Genomic DNA, 21,923 nt, shown 5'->3' on the forward strand with positions numbered 1-21,923 from the left:
CACTGTTAAAGCCTGACTCAATTCCCCACATTAGGAGCTGGTTTTTTTCCAGGGTGACCTGAAATGACTCCCTCAGTGACTGCACTGAGCCCAGGGCACAGCCAAGGCCCGGGCTCAGCTCTGCTGGTTCCTGTTCCCTGATCCCACAGACTTTTCCTGGTGTTTGGTCCCTTCCAGAGGAGAAGCCGAAGCTCCAGCAGCACTGACCAGCTCAGCTCCTGGGTTCAGTCACTCCCACAGGGTCAGGAATTCCAGCTTTCCCAGCAAAGGGTCACATCCCAGCCCTTCAGCCCAGCCCATGAAAATTCCCTCAATCCAGCCAGGGGTTGGACTTCTGGAGGAACTTCCATGGGGGAAGGAAGGAGCTGCTGCCCTGGAATAAAAGCTGGACAAGACAATTCCATACAAAAGGCAGCAGTTGCCATCCAGTGCTGCAGGAGCCAAACTGGCTCCCAGTGGGATCCTGCTCTCCCTAAAAGTGCAGCATCCTTCCCTTCCACACTGCCCAACCCTCCCCAGGACCACCTGGATGGGCTTCCCTTCCCACCCCACATTCCCAGCCCCAAAAGTGCCTCCCAAAACCCCCAAGAGGAGCCCGGTGCTACTGGGAAAGCAGAATTCCTTCAGTTATTGCCATATAAAAACTCCTGCTGGGATGGAGGACGAGGAATGGAAACTCATCCTCAGCAACCCACGCACTCCCTGCTCTGGCTGCTCCATCTGGATCCCACCCAGCTGCAGAACTGTCTGGGAGCTCCCAGAGCTCTCCAGGGAGGCCTGACCCCATCCAGCTCCTTGTGCTGGGTGTTGGATCAGCACAGGCCTGTCCTTTCCCAAACCATCCTCCCCCTGTGCAGCAGCTCCTGATTCCAGCCTCCCTGCCGGCGCTTCCCTCTGTTTCCTCACCCAGCTTCGCCCCTGGAGCTGCTGAGGGAAGAATTCCAGCCCCTGCCTGGCTGCAGGAGGGCTCGTGCCCCTCACTCCTGGCTCCTCTGAGTCACTTCTTGGCCAGACACACGAAGCAGAGCTCTGCTGAATGGACCAGCAAAAGCCAAAGCCAAATCGGATGACAAACAAATCATTCATCCTCCGCGACTGAAGCGGGAGGGGAAAGGTCCAGGCTCCAAGCACAGCCTTTTCCCACTGGAAATGTCACCTCTGGGCCTTGCCCAGCTGGGGGAAGGCAGCTGTGACCTCAGGATGCTCAACGTGGCACTTTGGGATGAAGAAGCTCAGCTTTGGGGGCTCTGAGGTGGAGCCACACCAGAGGTGTTGGGGTGTTTTAAAATCAGACCAAATGCTGCCGTGGACTCCACTGGGATCAAATCCCCGGGGGGTTTTCCCTGCTGGAAGGGGCTGAACCTCTCCTTTACCATCTCAGAGGAGGTGGGGATGGAGATCCCTCAGCTCTGGGCCTCAGAACACAACTCACCCCATTCCTGGGTTCTGGCTGACACAGGTGAAAGCAGCTCAAAAAAAAACCAACATCCTAAAAAACGCTGAAAGCTCAGAAACGAACTCGTGGAGTGGGAAGGATTCTCCATGAACATTCCAGTGAGGGAATATTAAACAACATTTCTGTAGGAATAGGGCCTGTGGGCACAGCAGGGAACAGGAGCAGAGCAAAAGGGGGAATAAGAAGAGGAACTGAACAGGCTGGAAGGAAACAGGAAAAAAGAGGAGGGAAAAAAAAGAGAAAAAAAGGGGTGAAAAGGAGGAGAAAAGGGGGAGAAAAAGGAGGAGAAAATGAGAGAAAAAGGGGAGAAAAAGGAGGAGGTAAAGGGGAGAAAAAGGAGAGAAAAGGAGGAGAAAAATGAGAGAAAATGGAGAGAAAAAGGAGGAGAGAAAAAGGAGGAGGTAAAGGGGAGAAAAAAGGGGGAAAAGGGGGGAAAAGGGGGGAGAAAAGGGGAGAAAAATGAGGAGGTAAAGGGGAGATGTTGCTCCAGGTGGCAGGAGCAGGAACAACCAGCGGCATGTGCTGTCATCCAGCTCTGCTTGGAGTTAGCTGGGCTTTACTTTGCCAGGAATTAACAGGACAAAAGCAGAACTCAGAGCAGTGCAGCAAAGCAAAGCTTTGGGATGGGGAGGAGACAAAACCCTGGAGCCCCAGGGAATTTCTGTTTGGAGAGCAGGGGTTTGGTGGCACTGGCAGCCCCAGGAGGATCCAAGGGGATCAAAGATCCATCCTTCCCAAACCCCTGCAGAGCTCAGCTGCCCTGGGCTCTCCTCTTCCAGGAGGTTCCTGGCAAACACACGGAGGCAGGAACGGTGGGTGGAAGCCAGGGTGGGCTCTGGATGAGTTGGAGATTGTTTTTCACCGGTTTTCTGTGGTGTTGAAAGAAATCCTTCAGTTCTCCATGACCTGGGAGCTCTGGGAATACAACGGGGTCGTGGCTGGAGCTCTGGAGCTCATTAAATCCCAGCACTGAGGCTCAGGAGTTGGAGAGAACTCCCTGAGCTTTATTGGGGATGTCAGCACCACCTCGGGGCTGCTCACTGCCTTCTCCCTGCCTGCAGCATTCCCTGAGGCTCTCTGAGCAGCCCAGGCTGGAAATGGGGTGGGATTTCCACTCCACAATCCCTCAGGGGTGTGCCCAGGCTGGAAATGGGATGGGATTTCCACTCCACAATCCCTCAGGGATGTGTCCAGGCTGGAAATGGGATGGGATTTCACTCCACAATCCCTCAGGGATGTGCTCAGGCTGGAAATGGGATGGGATTTCACTCCACAATCCCTCAGGGTTCTGCTCAGGCTGGAAATGGGATGGGATTTCCACTCCACAATCCCTCAGGGATGTGTCCAGGGTGGAAATGGGGTGGGATTTCCATTCCACAATCCCTCAGGGTTCTGCTCAGGCTGGAAATAGGATGGGATTTCCCTCCACAATCCCTCAGGGATGTGCTCAGGCTGGAAATGGGATGGGATTTCCATTCCACAATCCCCCAGGGTTGTGCCCAGGCTCCCAGAGCTGGCACATCCCAGGAATGACCCCAAAGGGAAGGGAATCTGCTGCTGGGAGAGGGCAGACTCACCAAAAAACGAGGTTTTACATTAAAGCCTGGATCCAGCCCCTTGGATCCACAGCTCCTTTCCCAGGAGGCACAAAAGGCTGTTCCACAGGATCCATCTGCCCTGCCTTATCCCAGAAATCCTTCCCTGCACTTCCACTCGCTGGAAGCAAGTGATTTTCCAGACGGCCCCGAAAAGAGAACCACAAATCCAACACATTTTTGGGATGCAGAGATGGAGCTGCCCCTTCCCTCAGCTCCCTTGTGTCACCTCCTGCTCTGGGATGAGCCAGGCGTGGACAGGGACAACTGCAGAGCCACCCCGACCAACTGCAACGGGAAAACCCCAAATTTTGGGGGAAACCCCAAATTTTGGGGGACAACCCAAATTTACCCCTCCAGGTTTGTCCTGCCCGGGCTCAGCTGAGGGAGGGTGATGTGAAAGGAGCTCTCAGAGGGAGCAGCTGATCCCCTGAGGGTTGTGCTGTTCAAATCCAGCTCGTTCTCCAGAGGAAAGCAACGCCCCTGTGCTTACACCCTCACTGCTATCCCTAAAGATCCCGAAGTGTGCCACTCTGGAGCCATTCCCTGCATCCTGGCCATCGGGAAGAGCTTGTGTCCATCCCCATCCAGCTCCACAGGGCAGGACACAGGCCCCTGGAGCCTCCCTCTGGCTGGAATTAATGATTTTTCATCAGTTGAATCCATCCTGCTCCTTTGGAAGCCCACAGCTACAAATTCCCTCTGGAATCCCCTGGAGCCATTGTGGGAGAGGGGAAAAGGAACAAAAAGCTGAGGCTCTCCGGAGGTGATGGGTTTCTCATCTCATCACGGGACAGGGGAAGGACAGGCCATGGAGCTTCCCCCAAATCCCTGAGGAAAACAACTCCCTGCCAATCCCAGAGGCTCCAGGCCAGCCCTGGATATCCATTAGGCTGGGGAAAAGCCAAGGCTCAGCTCCAGAGCTCTGCTTTCACTCCCTGTGTTGGTCCCCTGCTCGTTTTCCGTGGCACAGACACATCCAAAGGCCGCCACAAACCTCCAAGGCACCAGATTTTAAAGGTCTCCAGAAGGAAAGAAGCTGAGGAACCCCTCCAACACATCCCCCTCCAGCCCTGTGGGAGCTGTGCAGATCTCCCAAAGCAGGAATTCCCCAGCAGAGCAGACCACACAGATGGAACCAGCCGGGCCTGGATTTTTTATATCTATTTTTTTTTTAAGTATATATATATATATCTCCATTTTTTCTGGTGTTGCTTTAACCTGCAGGCAGTAACTCGAGGAGGTGCTGCTCATCTCCTAAAGTTGCCTCCAGCCCAACCTTAAATGACATCCAGGGAGACACAGGAAACCCTCCTGGCAGCACCACAAAGCGCAGGAGCCAAGGTGTGAAGCCCCCAAAGGTGCCAGACAGGTCTGACACCCTCAGTGTCCCAAAACTCTCCTTTTCTGCCCCAAATCTGAGTTCACTCTCAAGGCAGCAGTTGCATAAGCACTTCTGCATGTGGTTAAGTTGTAAAACTTGGCCCCAGGTTTCCCTCACCACGGCTGAAGTGTTATTTTAGAGGGGAGGGAGGTTGTAGACACTGAAAATCCAGACCTACCCAAGCTTCAAATAAATATCTTTTTTTGTCCTGCAGACTGAAATTCCTGGAGTTTAAATCCCTTTTTTTTTTTTAAAATTGGAATAGCACCTGGGAGAAGGTTTAACCCCCTGAACAAGCACTACCTTAGACCAAAAAAATGAAGTTTGTTAGCTCTGTTCTTTAGAGGAATATAAAGGTATCATTAACAGCATTGGGGATTATTAAAGCGTGGGGAAAGCAAATTAAAAACTAATTCTGTCCTCACCATTTCCTGACTTTTTTGTGCTTTTCCTGCCCTGGAGTGGGAGGTGCTGCAGGAGAGGGATGGATGGGGAAGGCTTTCAAGTGCCTTCACTACCTTGGATTTTTTCTTTCCTGCTTCTTTTCACTTCTCTGTCTCCACAGGCTGGAGAGGGAAATCCTGGGAATTCCCAGAGCCAAAACAATTTGGATTTTCTCCTCCTCACTCCTTCATTTGCATGAAATCTTAATATTTTTATTTTTTTTTTCTGCACTGCATCTTCTAAAATATTGTGGCTAAAATGGGAAATGAGAGAAAATCCAAACTCAGGTGATCTGAGTTTTCCTTGAGCAAGGAAAAGCCAGCACTGGGAAGAGCCTCAGGGAATTCCCTCATTCCTGGCTGAAACCTGTCCTTTCACCTGGGATTAAACACAACCGACACGAGCCCAGGAGCAAACTGGGACAGGAGAATAATTGACACTCAGCTCTGGAGCTGCTCTTTCTCACCCCATCCTTTGGGATATTGCCAATTGATACAAATTCCAGTCATTAGGAAAACAAAAATAATTATTTCTCATGCAAGGTGCAAACAAACCCAAGCTCCTCTTCCATCCAGGAGGGTGGGGAGAGAATAAATTGGGGAAAAAAATCCAGATTCCTCTGCTGAACTTTGCTTTTGGAAGCACTTTTCCATATCCTTGTGAGGTTCCTTGCAGGGGATATTTATCCTCTGCAATAATTCCCCCATCCTGCTGCAGTTCCAACGGTTTTTAAAAGGATGCACCAGAAAATCCACTGACCTTGAGGCGCTGGGGGCTGAGAGCTCTGCAGATCTCCCACTCCTGAGGGAGTTTCCTGAAGGGAATCTTGTTTTTCCAGGTGGAACAGCACAAATTCCTGGGGAGAAGGATGAGAATTGTGTGTTAAAGTGGCCTGTCTGGGACAAAGCTGCACCTCAAAAACATTAAACCAGCGAAGGAGGGTTTGGAAAAAGCAGGAATGGATTTCTGTTCAATTCTCCAGGATTTTCCCTGGGGGGTTGTTTCCAACAGCAGACAGATGAGCACAAAACCTCCCTGGCTCAGCCCCAGGTGCCACTGGACTGTTCCTCATCTCCATCCCCTGGAAAAACCAGTTTTCCAGGGAAGAAGCCATTCCTTTGGGAATGTCCCACCTGGGGGGAGTTGTTCAGCACCAGCTGCTGCTGTTCAGGGACTGTCACCCACGAGGACACCCCAGAGTGTCCCCAGCTCCCAATGGACACCTGACCTGGAGCTGTCCTGGAGGTGTGTGAGCAGCCAGGACTCAGTGCAGGTTTCCCTGCAGGGATTCAGCTCAAATTCTCCAGGAAAATCTCTCTGTTTGAGTCAGGAAGTTCAGGCCTGGCCAGCCCTCGGTTTCTCCTGGAATATTTTGCAGGATATGGTGGTGGGTGGTGATCTGAGGTCTCTGAGGAAAGAGCCATCATCAATTCCTACTGGTTTCTCCCTGGGAAGGTGAGGAGGCCCTGGAATGGATTTCCCAGAGCAGCTGCGGCTGCCCCTGGATCTCTGGAAGTGTCCAAGGTGAAGCCACGACCTCAGGGATGGATGGGGAGGGGACAGCAAGGGCTGGAACTGCCACGTCCAGAGCCCCTTTAATCCCACAGGTCAGGAGATCCAAGGTCAGTCTGAAGGTAAAAACGAGCTGCTTTCCATCTTTCCAAGGGTCCCAAAAAGCAGGGAGCTGGAGGAGAGCCACGCACGACTCCTTGCAATTGCGAGTTCCTCGTTAAGACCTTTTGCTGAGAGAAATGTAATTTAGGCACTGATGTGGCTCTGCCCGGGGACAAAACACAGCACGAGCAGCGTGGAGCCTTTATCTCCCCACTGCCCCATCCATTTTCCTGCTCTTTCAGCACCCACATGCCTGGCTGGGATCTGCTCTGATGCTTTGCTGCTTCAGGGTGTAATTAGCACTAATAATTTCTCCACCCCAGGACTATTAGTTTGGGAAAGTGATTTCCCACCCCTCAGAGACCCTGCAACTGGATACCTTGTGTGCTAAAAAAAATAGAGTGGATTTCCTCCACTGCAGCATGTCCTTGAGGAAATTAGTGATCCAAACAAATTCCGCTGAATTCAAAGACGAATTCTTGTACCAACGCTGCCCTGACACTGGATTTGGGGCTGGAGCCTCTGCAGAAGCAGGAAAATGTCCCAGACAAAGAGGGATTTGCCCAAATTTCAGCGGAGTGGCTCGCAGGAGTTGTGTGTCCCCCTTCCCTGCACTGATCACTCAGATTATCTCTGTCTCAGCACAAGTTCAGCCCCTTTTCCTTATCCACAAACTCATCCTTTCCACGAGCTCCGGAGAAAAAATGAAAGCGAGCGGATTAAAAATAGAAGAGAGGAGAAAAAATAAAAAACCCAAACAAAACCCAAACCCAACTTGCTATCTGCACTGACTTTTGCTTCTGGCACTTGCAGAGCTGTTCCTTGTTTTGTTTGCTTTATTTCTTGCCTTTTTGTCTCCCCTTTCCCAAGAGAGCTCTGCCGAGGTCAGACGCTGCCGCGCTCCGTGTGTCCCTCAGCAGGAGCTGCCCTGGCTCTTGGCAGCCTCAGGAACCAGACAATTCCTTAGGAGAGGTCCCAGCCCAGGCTTGGGAAGAGCAGCAGGACATGGGAATGCTGAGCCAGGGGCTGGGAGCAGCCCACAGCCAAATCCTCACCCCGGGGCTCAGCACCGAGAGAAGGGGAACATCCTCGGGCAGGGAAATAGGGCTGGATCAGGGAAAAATGGGATTTTGTGTCTGGGTTAAAAGGGATGGGTGAGGGAAAAGTGGGATTTTAGATCTGGGTTAGAAGAGGTGGATGAAGGAGAAGAATGAGGGAGAAGAATGGATTTTATGTCTGGGTTAAAAGAGGTGGATGAGGAAAAAGAGTGGATTTTATGTCTGAGTTAAAAGGGATAGGTGAGGGAAATGTGGGATTTTATATCTGGGTTAAAAGAGGTGGCTGAGGGAAAAAAGGGGATTTTATATCTGGATTAAGAGAGGTGGATGAGGAAAAAGAGTGGATTTTATATCTGAGTTAAAAGGGATGGATGGGGAGAAAGAGAGATTTTATATCTGGGTAAAAAGAGGTGGATGAGGGAGAAGAATGGATTTTATATCTGGGTTAAAAGAGGTGGCTGAAGGAAAAAAAGTGGATTTTATGTCTGGGTTAAAAGGCACAGGTGAGGGAAAAGTGGGATTTTATATCTGGGTTAGAAGAGGTGGATGAGGCAGAAGAATGAGGGAGAAGAATGGGTTTTATATCTGGGTTAAAAGAGGTGGATGAAGAAAAAGAGTGGATTTTATGTCTGAGTTAAAAGGGATAGGTGTGGGGAAAAGTGGGATTTTATATCTGAGTTAAAAGGGATGGGTGAGGGAGAAGAATGGATTTTATCTCTGGTTTAAAAGGGATGGATGGGGAGAAAGAGTGGATTTTATATCTGGGTTAAAAGAGGTGGCTGAGGGAAAAAAGGGGATTTTATAACTGGATTAAAAGAGGTGGATGAGGAAAAAGAGTGGATTTTATATCTGAGTTAAAAAGGGATAGGTGAGGGGAAAAGTGAGATTTTATATCTGGGTTAAAAGAGGTGGACAAGGGAGAAGAATGGATTTTATGTCTGGTTTAGAAGGGATGGATGGAGAGAAAATGTGGATTTTATATCTAGGTTAAAAGAGGTGGCTGAGGGAAAAAAAGGAATTTTATATCTGGACTAAAAGAGGTGGATGAGGGAGAAGAGTGGATTTTATATCTGAGTTAAAAGGGATGGGTGAGGGAAAAAGTGGATTTGATGTCTGGTTTAAAAGAAGTGGCTGAGGGAAAAGTGGGAATTTTACGTCTGGGTGAAGAGAGGTGGATGAAGGAGTGAATTTTATACTCGGGTTATAAGAGGTGGCTGAGGAAAAAGTGGATTTTCTGTCTGGGTTTAAGAGAGATGCCTGAGGGAAAAGAGAAATCCCAGCCCAGAGTTCTGGGAGGAGTTCAGGGAGTGGAGCTGCCCTTGGCTTCACCTCCCTGCCATAAACCAAGGGGATTTAAAACCCAGGAGGAAAAGAAGCAGCAAGTGCAAAAAAGAAATCCCAAATTTCTGTGCAGCAGCAGGAGAGTGACTGAGGCTGGCCCTGCCAGCAGGGCCCAGAGCAGCCTCCAGCAAATCCCCACCTGGAAACTGGGAAAAGCCTCTGCACATTGGATATAAATAGACATTTTCCAGACACATGAGGACAAGAGCTCAGACTTGCTGGACAGACATTGCCCCACGATATAGAACTCCCATTTTTTAATTTTAATTTATTTAAATTCTTCTTCTTCTTCTTCTTCTTCTTCTTCTTCTTCTTCTTCTTCTTCTTCTTCTTCTTCTTCTTCTTCTTCTTCTTCTTCCTCTTCTTTTTCTTCTTCTTCTTCTTCTTCTTCTTCTTCTTCTTCTTCTTCCTTGGAAATGGAATTTATTTAGGGCAAATATTAAGAATTAAAATCAAGGAAGGCAGGAAAGGGCTAGGAATCTTTGTCCTTTGTGATCCAGGATTCTTTGTTCCTATCCTTTGGAGTGTTGGTTACTGAAGGTTTCCTGAGCAGGTTGAAGATGTAAAAAAGGGTTTATTTTAACAGCTCCATTGGTTTGAGCTGTTCTTCAAGGCACAGGGAAGTTTTTAAAGCAGAGCAAAATCCAAAACAAGGTTTCCCATCTGTAACTCGAGCCTTGGGTGTCATAATTACGAGGTAATTATGTTTAATCTTAGCATAATTATAATGAAAAAAAAAAAAGAAATATCACTGACCCAGAGCTCTGAGCTGGTGACAGCTGAAATTCATGGAAGAAATGCTCTTAATATCCCACAAAAAGGTGGAAGGGCCTGCATCAGGAAGGATGATCCAAGCTCAGAGGGACAGAAGGTCCAGGCAAACGGGGAATGGGACTAAAGGAAGCTTTGAAATTGCACTGGAATTCTGCATTTTCACTGTTTGCATTGAAATTTTGGTCCTGCCAAGGGGCAGCAGCGGGGGGAAGGAGCAGATTGAAACGAGAGCAGGGTAAGGGCTGAGGACAGCCAAAGTCCTGAGGGATATTTGATGTGACAGGGAAGGAAAAGCCAAGGAGAGGAAGTTTGTGAATGGATCTGATCTGGGCAAAAGGCAGCATCCAGCCAGGCCAAGAGCAAAGGATGTTGCACTCATGGAGATGTGATGAGACAACAACTTGGCCACGAGTTTGAGCTCAAAAGGTTGAGTTCTTAGGGCTGAAAACATTTAGGGCAGGAAAACAGGAAGATGTTGACCAGCCAGCAAAAGCAGGAAAAAATCTCTCCCCACCACCTGAAGTGCATCAGCTGAGACAAGTCCTCTCAGGAGAGTTTTCCTTCCCCTCCCACAATGTCCAGCTTCCTCTTTTCACTCCTCTTCCCATCCCAGCTCGCTGCTGTCATGTGGATGATTTGGATCATCTGTGTCTCTCCTGCACAGGACCTGACCCAGGCCAGCAGGGCTCGTAAACCCAGGCCCTTTTGATGTCTGGAGCAGGCAGCCAGGCTGCTGGGATTGATGGTTTCCAAGGAGGACGGGGTAAGAGGGGGGTGGAAAAAGGGAGAAATTTATGTTAGGAAAATGTGACTGTCATCTTCGTTTATCTCCCGGCTTCGTAATGGAAAACAGGCATTTCACAAACACAGCCCCACAAAGAGGCAGCCTGGAATGGTTTTGGGGAGCTGAGAGCGTTACCCGTGAACCGCCGCATAAATATTAATGATATTATTAATAATATGAATAATAACGCTGCAATAAACGCCACCCCAGCTGGAACATCCCGTCCCCATGGACCTGGCAAGGTTGGGAACTCCCGTGGAGAAGCAAGGCTGCAGCATCTCTTCCCATCCTTCCCGGTGTCTGGATCAATCAGGAAATCCTGGGATCCTCCGGAGCACAAACCCCCCTCCCACGCTCAGTGCAGCAGTTGTGGAGCATCCCACAGACAGCAAATAAAGTGTGGAGCTCCACCAGGATGCTCCAAAGTTCAGGAAAGCCCATCCTGAATGCAGGAATCACCTGGAATCCTGCAGCTCAAGGAGCAGGCAGGCAAAGGAGAGCAGCTCAAGCCGAAGGAGTTAAAGCCACGCAAATCCAAACGCTCCCATTTTGAGATGAAATCCACACAAATCTGCATTCCCACTCCAGGAGTTTGTTTGCAGCCCTTGGCAGCTCGTGGGGACTTTTGGATTTACGGCAGGAATTACAGAGGTTCTGCTCCAGACCCTCCCCCAAGCTCATCCCTGGAGCCTGGCTGCAGGAAAACCTGCAGGAAGAGATCACCTGGTCCCAAAGAACCTGACTTCACCTCGGCTCCTGACCTTCCCACCGAGCCGTTCCCAACATTCCAACCGTTTCCCACGAGTTTCGAGGGGAGGTTTTCCCATACTCACCCTGGAGGAGGAGGTGGCACTGCTGCTCCGTGTCCTGCCCTGCACCCAGCCCGCCTGGCCGCTTCTTTCCCTGCGCTTTTCCCCCACTTCCTTTGACAGGGAGCCGATTGCAGAGCTCTGGGATTACGTCTGCATCTCCAAATCTTTCTTTCTCAGCTGGAAAGTCTCAAGTTCCAAGCTGGGATTCCCTCTCCACCCCCTTTCTCCAGGAGTTAACCCTCCTTTTGCTGGAAGGGTCTGTCTGGTCAGCCCCCACCAAAATCCCAGGGACAGAAGGAAGAGGCAAGAGGGCATTTCAAGAGGAAAATCGGTGTTTTCTGTTCCCTGCTTATTAACTCTGTGCTGTAGGAAAGCTCTTTTTAATTGTATTTTTAATTCTGGACGCTCAGAAACCAGCCCCAAAGGATTAAGGGGTTTCAAGGCTTTTTAAAATTGCTTTTATCTCCATTTTTTTTTTTATTATTACAATGGTGATCAGTCCATGGGCTTCCAGCCAGAGATTTGCTGTTCCCCCACAAACAAGGGGGATGAAAACCCATCGTTTCTCTGGTCAGATCCCAGTAAAATGCACTTTTAGCCCAACTCAACCCTCCTCCTTGGAGAACTTCACATGAGCAAGACGTTTATTTCCTCAGTGTTAGGAACAATTCCTTCCCCAGGATTGTCCAGCCCTGGCCTTGGCAGTGCTGGGGATGGTTGGATTTGATGGCCCTGAAGGTCTTTTCCAACCTGAATGACTCCTGATTCTCTACATTTCGGATATTTCCCACGTTGTTGGGTGGTGCTTTCTGGCCCAGGGAGGGAACAGAGGGAACGTTCCGTGACAGAGCCTGGGAGTGGATCCAGTGGCTCTGGATCACGTGGATCCCTTGGGATCCGCCTCGCACACCCAGCCCAGGCTGTCATACACCATTCCCAGTCCCATTCCCATCCCACTGCCATTCCCATTCTCATCCCATCCCACTCCTATTCCGAGTCCCACTCCCATTCCCATTCCTATTCCCATCCCACTTCCATTCCTATTCCTATTCCCATTCCCATTCCTATTCCGAGTCCCACTCCCATTCCCATTCCTATTCCCATCCCACTTCCATTCCTATTCCCATTCCCATTCCCATCCCATTCCTATTCCCAGTCCCGTTCCTGTTCCCATTGCCAGTCCCATCCCCATCCCAATCCCATTTCTATTTCTATTTCTATTTCTATTTCTATTTCTATTTCTATTTCTATTTCTATTTCTATTTCTATTTCTATTTCTATTTCTATTTCCATTTTCATTCCCATTCCCATCCTCATTCTTATTTCCATTTCCATTTCCATCCCCATTCCCATTCCCATCCCCATTCCCATTCCCATCCCCATTCCCATTCCCATCCCCATTCCCATTCCCATTCCCATCCCCATCCCCATTCCCATCCCCATCCCCATTCCCATTCCCATTCCCATTCCCATTCCCATTCCCATCCCAAGGCTCTATGGGGCTGTGTTTGGTGACATTTGGCAGTGGCAGAGCTGAAGATGAAGGATCCCCCACTCCGCAGTTGTTTGGGCACTGCTCCTCCTCCTCCCCACCCTGCCAACCCCTCTGCCTCCATTCCCACCTGGATTTCCTGCCTCGAAGTTCCTGCAATTCCTTCCATGCCCAAATTGAAAAGCTTTTCCCCAATTTTTCTCCCTAACAGCAAAATTCCAATCACGAGCTTTTTCAATTTACCCTCGACTTGATGAATTTGCACACCAATTAAAGCTGCAAAAATCTGGACTTGGAGCCCAGAGCCTGAGGGACCTCAGATCCAAGGACACGGAGCTGGGATTCCAGCAGGATTGGAGCAGGGAATGACACAGGTAAATCCCCAAACAAAACCAAAACCAAACACAAAAACCCCGCCCCAAAAGGTTCAACCACTTCCTACTGATGAATTTTATCCGTGCCAGGAGTGTTGCATTTGCTCAGAGAAAGGATCAGCATGGAAAACTGTCAATCCACTCAAAGACATTCCAAGGGTTTTTTAGGGAATATTCCTACAAGGTGGATTTTCTGGCAGGAAAATTAAGACATTCCACCTTTTACAATACGGAAAATAAAAGGGAATCGTTCTTGTCACTGAGCTCAAGCCTCACTGAGCTCTTTGCCACGCAAGAAAACTTCCATGAGAACTCAGGGAAGTGTCAGAGGGGGAAGTGTGGGGATGCAGAGCTTATTTTTGGAAAATCCTGAGGCAGAACCTGCCAGAGGAGCTGCTGCTTTCGTTCTAACGCTCAACTGAACGAAACTCCCAGGAATTTCAGGCAGAACCCAAACCAGATGTAAATCCCCCCAGATGTTTACAGGCTCCTTCAAAACCCAGCAAGGGATAAACAAAATGGGAAAGGAAAAAAAAAAGGATGGAAAATTCTCCCCAAGCCTCTCCCCTCCACCTCGCCCCTGCCTACCTCCAGCGCTGCTGCTCCTGGGATAAAGGAGGGAATTTGGGGAGCTGTTTGATGCCAGAAAATCAGGAATTTCCCAGGAATTTCCCAGGGCTGCAGAGAGGAGGGAAAAGCAACCTGAGCATGGAAAAGGAGGGAGGGATCCAACCAAACCAACAAACTGCTCCACGGTTTTGTGAGGTTTGTTTTTTTTGCTTCAGTTTTCCCTGGATTCCTCCCGCCTCCTCTTCTCTGAACAGTTGGATTGTTTTTTTTTATTTTTTATTTTTTGATTTCTCGGCCGGTTTTGCTGAGGAGAGCAGGGAGCCCATTAGAGCAGGGGGATGAAGAGAGTTGAGGGAGGATTGAGTAATGAAATGGCTGTAAAATCCCAGGAATTGTGCAAGGCAGATGGCCCCAAGGAGAGCGCGGCGTTCCTGGGATGGGATGGAGCCGAGCTGGACAAATCCCACGGGATGGGGCCGATTAAAACCACCCCAGTGCCCCCACAGGAGCTGGGAGAGGCAAGTTTTTGGGGAGAAAAGGCACCAAAGGGTGAGTTTTTTGCTGTTCCAGCCCAAACTGGGACTCAGCAGAATTCCCAGTGTCATCACCTGAGCGTTCCCAAAAGGGTTCACTGCCACGTGGGATAAATCTGGTTACGGACTGAAAATGTTCCTAATTAACATCAAACGCTGGAATTTCCAACTGGGGGAATTTTTGGGAAGCTGTTAAATCAGCCCCAGTAAAAAACATCTTTCCTGTGCATGAAATTAAGGGCTAAAATTGCTTTAGTTTTTTCCTCTGATAAATGGAACTCAGGATGCAGCAGAGCATGGGGTTTATAAATATAGAAATAGATATAAAAAATACATATAGATATATAAAAAAGAAATAAAAAAAGAAATAAAAATAAAAATAAAAATAAAAATAAAAATAAAAATAAAAATGCAATATAAACAGATGTATATTTCTATATAAATAGATCAAATATATTTATATATTTCTATTAAAATATAAATACAAATATAAACAGGGTGCATATACATATATGTTGTATATATGGTGCATTAATATAAAAATAAATACATACAGTCTCCATGGTGCATACATAAAAATAAATATAGATATTGTATATACGGTATATAAAAATTACGTGTTATATATTGTACATATTAATATATATAAATAAATTGATGTTTTATGAGTGGTGCATATAAAACCAAATATACCTATATTGTATATGTGGCACATATATTTAAAAAAAAATTAATCTGATAAATAGATAAATACATGCAAATAAATATAAATAAATATAAATAAATATTAAAATAAATAAATATATAAATAAATACAAATAAGTGCATCTATATATAAAATAGAGATTTGAGCCCTACCTTTCAGCTACTCAAGCAGTGCTGGACATCTCCCAGGTTTTTTTCCTGCTTTTCCCATCAGGCCAGTGGGAAATGGAATGAAGAGTCCCTCACTCCCAACTGGAATCATTTCCATCCATGGACAGCGGAGCTGTGTCCCTGTGGCAACAATAAAACAGCAAAGTCCCTTTGATTTCACTGCTTCAGTGCAAGCCAAGCCCAGTGCATCTGGAAAACAGAAATCCCAAAGATTCTGGGGAAAAAATCTTTGGGAATTAAGGATATTTCTCATTTTCATGGTTATTTTTTGAAATCCCATCGAATTCCAGGTCACGGAGCACTGAGGGACAATGAGCACAGGCTCAGCCTGATCTCAGTTTTCCATCCAGGTTTTTGTTGTGTTTCACCATCACTTTAACTCCCAGGAAAAACCTTTACTGGGAAATGGTGTAAATGATATTCATGGTAATAATAATATCAAATGGAATCTCATCCTAAACCTGATGGAGAGCTGGAACTGGGCAGTTTAATTCAACACCCAAAACACAGATTGAACAGAGGGACCAGATCTCCAGAGCTTTTCCCTGCCTGTTGGTTAATTTAAAAATCCATATCATGAATAAAATAGATAAAACATATAAAAGATTTATTTTCTGCCCCAAATAGGAGATTTTATTATTTATTATCACTAGAAGACATTTTTTCCTTTGCAAAAAAAGGAAAAATTGCATAAGAAACAAAGAGGAGAAAACTTAGAAAAGTAGAATTCAGTTTACAGGAAGGTAAAAAAAGTTAAACAAAGGAGACATTTGCTCGACTTTGTATGAGTCATAAATGGGGAAAAATCGTTTTTTTCAATCCATTTCCATCCGATTTATCATGACAAGGAACAAGATTTGATTAAAAATCACCTGGAGAAAGAGGAGAGTTGAGCCCTGCCTTGGACTGCGGGCTGTGCACGGCTCCTCCCGCTGAGATATTCCCATTTTTGGGGATCCAAATGCACCTTTGGGAATGTCAGGCAGCAGCCCCAGCTCTGTGTGAGCCTGCAGCAGCAGCAGACTGAGCAGGAACTTTCCCAGCTCAATGATTCCCTTTTTTCCCAGCTCCATCCCAGGAAATGAGCTCTGAGTGCCCAGGGCTCCTCCGAAGCTCCCACCAGAGCTTTGGGATCGCCAGGAATGAAAGGAACATTCTTATCCCTCATAATGGGAAACAGTTCCTGCTCAATCACAGCTCCAGCTCGAAATTTGCAGCGCTGGGATAATTGGGAATTCGGCAGGACAACTGATTGCTAACAGGACTTGTGAGATCCTGCCATGATTTGGAGTTTTTTTAGGAATTTTTTGTTTTTGGTTTTTTGTAGGGATTGGTTTTCTCCCGGTGTTTTTTTTTTTTTTTTCTAACAGGAAACTCCATATCCATGGAATTGGATAATAAAATCCAGGGCTACCAGAGGATCTCCACACAGCAGGAGCTCCACCGTGGAGCAGCAGAGGGACTTTTTTTGGATGGAATTCTTTGCTTTACAGGCAAAGCGTCAATGCTGGAACGCCTGAAAATGCAGCTCACGGAGACATTCCCATTTATTTGGGTCACAGGAGGGTGATGGGTTTTATAGATTTGTTTTGCAAGACAAAAATACATAAAACCAACAGGGAATAAAAGGAAGAAAAGGCAGGGAAGAAATTCCTCACATCCATCGCTTTTCTGGGCCCCATTTCCTGCTGTACAATCCAACCAGAATTTTTTAGTTTTAATCAGGAAACCCTCAAGGATCCTTCTTTTCAGGCAGGATTCAAGATTAAATGATCTGAAGGGTCTTAATAACGGTCCACTAAGAGAATTTTAGTAAAAATCAGGATAAATGGTCGTGCCTTTAGTGAACTGAATATTAAAAATAACCAACAGGGTCAAGGAGGGCAACTGGAGGCTCTTCCCTCCCCACAAAACCTGAACACCGAAATATTGCTCTCACCAAAATCATCCCAGGAAAACTGGGCTCTGCAGGGCATGAGATGAATTCCAACAAAACAAGCAGCTGGTCCAAGTCTAACCCCACAGGAAACATCCTCTGAAAAACCCTGGTCTCCATCTCTCCTGGACAGAAACGGAGTGAGGAGGAAAAGAACGGTGAAAATGAGGATGTTGGAAGGTTTGCTGAGGGGAAAAAAGAAGTTTATTAGTAAAAAAGGCAGAGATTGGGAGTAACGGGAGATGTAAATGGAGTGTTTGTAGGTGATTTACTGAAAATTGCCTTCAAGGGTGGGACCACATCCGTGGTGAACCAACAGCAGCCCTCCCAAACTCAGAGCCAGAGAAACCCTCAGCACCCCCAGGAGCTTCCTTATCTTCCAAAACTTCCAGCATTTCTTCCAATTTTGGAGATATTTTTGGTACAACCTCGAGGTGAAGGTGCCTTCACCCAGCCCAGAACCTCACAGACATTCCCAGGAGGGAATTCACCCCTCAATCACCCATTTGAGGTATGATTTATTTGTTGGTGGCACAGCCCGTGATGACTGGAAAACACATCCAGCATTCCTGGAGACATTTCCTGGACAAGGAGCTCAAACCCCCAGAGAGGGAGCAGGGACAGGGAATACTCACCAGAATCCCTGGCTCAGTGTTGAAATCTCCTGAGCTCAACTTCCTCCTGAGCTTCAGCTGGAAAACGCAAGGAGGACAAAATTTTGAGGTCACAAACCTGAGGGACAGTGAGGAATTCCCAACTCAACCTGACAGGGAATGGATCCCACTGAGGGCAAGGATAGAGGGATGTTGGGAAGGAATTGTTTGTTCTCTGTGAGGTTGGGGAGGCCCTGCAATGGATTTCCCAGAGAAGCTGTGGCTGCTCCATCCCTGGAAGTGTCCAAAGCCAGTTTGGAATAACCTGGGATGGTGGAAGATGTCCCTGCTCATGGCAGGGGGTGGATTTGGATGATCCTGAAGATCCCTTCCCACCCAAACCATTCCATGATTCCATGATTATTAAAATATCCGTGCCTGGCTTTATTTTTAGGTCCCTCTTTGGGTGCCAAGCTCTTCCAAGATCCCCCAGGCTGAGGAGCAGCACTCAAAAAGGAGCTGAAGAGCAGCCAAATTCCTGGCCTGCTGCAGACCCCGAGCTCCACAAGCTGTGGCTGTCTGCATTGTGCTGCTGTGTCAAGAAATATCCTGAAGAGAAGGAGGAATTTATAGAAAGTGCGACACTTACCAGGGACAACATTCCCAGAAGCTGGGAGGTGCTTAACCCTTCCTTTGGTAATAAATAATAAAAAATAAAAAAAAAAATATTCAAGTCATCCTGGATTCAAACACGTGGGATTTGTGGCCAAACCTCATCTATCAATTCATTAAATGCATTATGAGCCATATATTGGGAATGACCCTGTGGGAAATCAGCTGGAAATTAAACACAAAGCAGCACCTCCCTCTCTTATTTTCCAAAGTCTGTTTTCCAAACTCAGTTTTCCAAACTCTGTTTTCCAAACTCTTATTTTCCAAACTCTTCTTTTCCAAACTCTATTTTTCAAAACATGCATCATTAAAAATAACCAGGTGACAGCAGACAGGTTTCCTTTGCACTCAGGTTTAACAAACAGGACAATGGTGCTTTGTCAAAATCCATATCAAATTTCCCAGAACTTTCAGAGGAAAGGGGATTTCACCTGGATCTTGGATGCTGAAAGGAAGAGAGCTCAGAATTGTTCACATTACATAAAATTATTTCTTAAATTCATGACATTTGGCACACTCAAGAACTCAACTCTCCCATTTATCTTGAAATGGGAACTTAGACAACAAAATGGTCCGGGATTGGGAATTTAGACAATAAAATGGTCTGGGATTGGGAATTTAGAAAATAAAACGGTCTGGGATTGGGAATTTAGAAAATAAAATGGTCTGGGATTGGGAATTTAGAAAATAAAATGGTCTGGGATTGGGTTCTTCCTTCTTTGAGTGTGGATCCATCCCCAGCTCCTCCAGGACAACATTCCTGCCCAGCCAAGCCAGACTCATTCCCAAGGCAGAGCAACTTAGAGCTGCACTATCATAAATACACATTTATTTTTCATTAGAAATGCGTAATTACAGCATTTTTTTTAAAGCATTTTCCCCTAGAAAAGTAGTTAAGCGACAGTACAAACAAAAGTGTTAGTCTTCTGCAAATACAGTTTTCATGACACTGAACAGAAAACACCAGCAAAAGGCCAAGACTTGCTGTCAAGGGATTTTTCCTTCTTTTTTTTTTTTTTTTTTTTTTTTTTTTGGTTATAAACACCATAGCAAATTTAAAAAAAAAAAAAAAAAAAAAAGAAAGAAAGAAAGAAAAGGCTGTTCCAACAGTGAAAAATATCTGGAACTTTTCTCTGCTGGTACTGCAGGGCAGCAATACCCCTCCAACATCTGCAGACATTCCATTCTCACAGGAGGGACCAAACAGCCTGGGCAGGGATGGAGTCTCACAGTTTGGATGCAGGAGAGTTCTTCCTCTCCCTCTCAAAGATTTGTTTTGTCCCCTCTGAGTGGATTTTAGTGCAGCCCACGGGGGTTTTTTGTTGGTTTTTTTGTTTTTTGAAGGCCAGGACTCGGTGTGGAGATGCAGCTGTGATTGAAGTTGGGATTATTCCAGGTGAGGCCAAGCAGGGCATGGCTGGAGGTTCTGAGCTCTGGGAGGTTTTTCCAGCCCTTCCCAACTCCATTTCTGGCTGGAGTTCACTGCCAGCTCCCCAACATCCCTCAATCCTCTCACTGGATTTGGATTGCTCCGTGCTCTATCTGCATTTCTGGCTGGATTGCTGATTGAAGGGAGTCAGTGCCCTGCAAAGGAGAGCAGGAAATCAATCCAAAAGTGCTTTTTATTGGTGGAACCGAGAGAATGCGAGCTTATTTTACAAATATAAAGTTCTTGTGAATACCAGTGGAAAAAATTCCACAGCAAAATCCACATGGATGTGGGCTCTGTGACAGTGGGAATGGGAACACACTCACAAAGGCACCAAAAATAACATCAAGAGTCTCCACGAAGCCTAATGAGGAAGCTGAAATAATGCAATTAGGATAAAGATCTACGAAATCATGAGTGGCACCGAGGCAATTATTCCCTCTCTCTTCTCAGGAAAAGAACCAGCTCCAAATAAAGGAAATAAATTCGGAGTCTGGCACCAAAGTGAAGCTGTGGAAGGCTCATCCCAACGGAGAGACTTTGGGAATTGGGAGCTGGAAAGGCCACCAAGGATGATCATGGAAAAGACAGGAGGGAGATGTGGAGTGCCAGAGCTGCTGGGAACAAGGAGAGTGGGATCACCTCTTGGCTTTGTCCTTGGAATCTCCCAGCTGGAGCAGGATAAGGTCTAAAAAAATGCTGATTTTCATATTTTGGGTGAAGTGAGAACAGCAGGACTGCAGTCAGCTTTTCCTCCTGCAGCCTGGATTCCCCTCTCTCCCCAAGGACAAGCAGGAATAAGGCTGGGCAGGGAAAATCCAAATTCCTGGGAGTCAGGAAAAGCACCTGCAGAGGTGGGAGAGAGGAGCAGCACCCAGAGCAGCTGGGGAGAGCCCCTCACACCCAGGGAAACCTCCCCTCTCCTGCACGGATCAAATCCCAAGCACAGGGCGAGGATTTCAGGATTTTTTTTCCCCTCTAAACTCATTCCAGAGATCTGCCCTTGCTGGATTTCCCCTGGTAAACACCTCTAAAGGATGCTCTGTGCAACAGCCTGGCCACAGGATTCTCTCTCTGACAGGATTCTGGTGATGAAAAAGCTCTGCTGTGTGCTCCCAGCCTTGAGCCTGTCAAAAAGATCTACAAGGGGTGGAAAAACCACCAGAATTCCCAACTTTCAGCTTTTATGACACAGTCCCAGCTTATTTATTATTCAAATTAAAGAATTTCAAAATCATAAAGTGTTGCTCCTAAATTCATTTATTTCCCTCTGCCTTGTTGGCAGTAATTGTATTTGGCTACAGGAATTTTTTTTTTCCTATTTAATTTGAAGGGTATTTTGTGTTTGTTTAAAAGTTCAATAAATTCATGCCAAGGTGCTGAATAAATCTAGGAGATTGCTAAATTGGATAGCACAATTTATTTTTAAATAACCCTCAAACTTTTCTTTCCCATTTAGAGGAAAATAAGTGTTGAGTAAATAGAATTATCAAATATCAACACAACAGCAACCCCAAATATTGATCCAACCTCAGACTTGAAAGGGATTATAATAACTTATATTTGGAATAACGGTGGGTTTTTTTCTCCAAATCTAACAAAATTTACCACCAGCATTGCATCCGAGCACAGAATTTTAACCCAAATATTCTGTATTTCTAGACTTTGCAAACTGCTGTCAAAACATGAAAAGAAGCCAAGCGAAAATCATTCATGAATAGACTGAAAATACAAAATTGGAGTGGCTTTTGCTCTGCTCCAGCTGAACTCAGAGCAGGAAAAAAAGAAAGGGCAGGAAACTGGTGCCTTGTTGTGAGACATGGAATAAATCCACATTTGTGCTGTTTCAAACATGGAATTGGCACGGGATCCAAGCCAGGTGGAAAATAAATTCCACTTGAATGAGCTTTGATTGATAAAGAGCTGCAAAACCCTTGGGAACATCTCAGCACCTTGACAAGGAACCGGGGGGAAGTGTCAGTGCAGCCTCACTTGGAGGGTTTTCCCTTCAGATGAGAGATCCTTCTGTAAAATTCCATATTTTTATCCACAAAATAATAATAATAATAAAAAAAAGCTCCTGAACTTTTTAAACTCAGAGCAATGCAAACACCAAGTTTGGTTTCTCCAGCTCCTTTCCAGCTCCTCAGTTTTCACTCGGTGCAAAGTGAGGAAATCTTTACAGC

The 21,923-nt window shown here is 46.6% G+C and overlaps 2 protein-coding genes across 4 annotated transcripts in view; one reads left to right on the forward strand and one right to left on the reverse strand.

Annotated features, from left to right (window-relative positions):
- Nucleotides 1-21,923, forward strand: part of LOC136366440 (large neutral amino acids transporter small subunit 1) — a 268,449-nt gene that overhangs the window by 67,289 nt on the left and 179,237 nt on the right. The window lies entirely within an intron of this gene.
- The window catches only part of LOC136366431 (protein BANP), a 115,772-nt gene continuing 113,232 nt past the window's right edge, over nucleotides 19,384-21,923 (reverse strand). For 2 of the 3 annotated variants that reach the window (XM_066327467.1, XM_066327466.1), the window contains exon 13: nucleotides 19,429-19,892. In XM_066327467.1, coding sequence (XP_066183564.1) covers nucleotides 19,821-19,892 — 72 coding nt within the window. In that variant the 3' untranslated portion in view covers nucleotides 19,429-19,820. Of the gene's footprint in view, nucleotides 19,893-21,923 lie in introns of all 3 variants that reach the window. The other variant, XM_066327468.1, reaches the window with a different exon arrangement.

Source organism: Sylvia atricapilla, chromosome 12 (assembly GCF_009819655.1).
Source record: "Sylvia atricapilla isolate bSylAtr1 chromosome 12, bSylAtr1.pri, whole genome shotgun sequence".
Lineage (NCBI taxonomy): Eukaryota > Metazoa > Chordata > Aves > Passeriformes > Sylviidae > Sylvia > Sylvia atricapilla.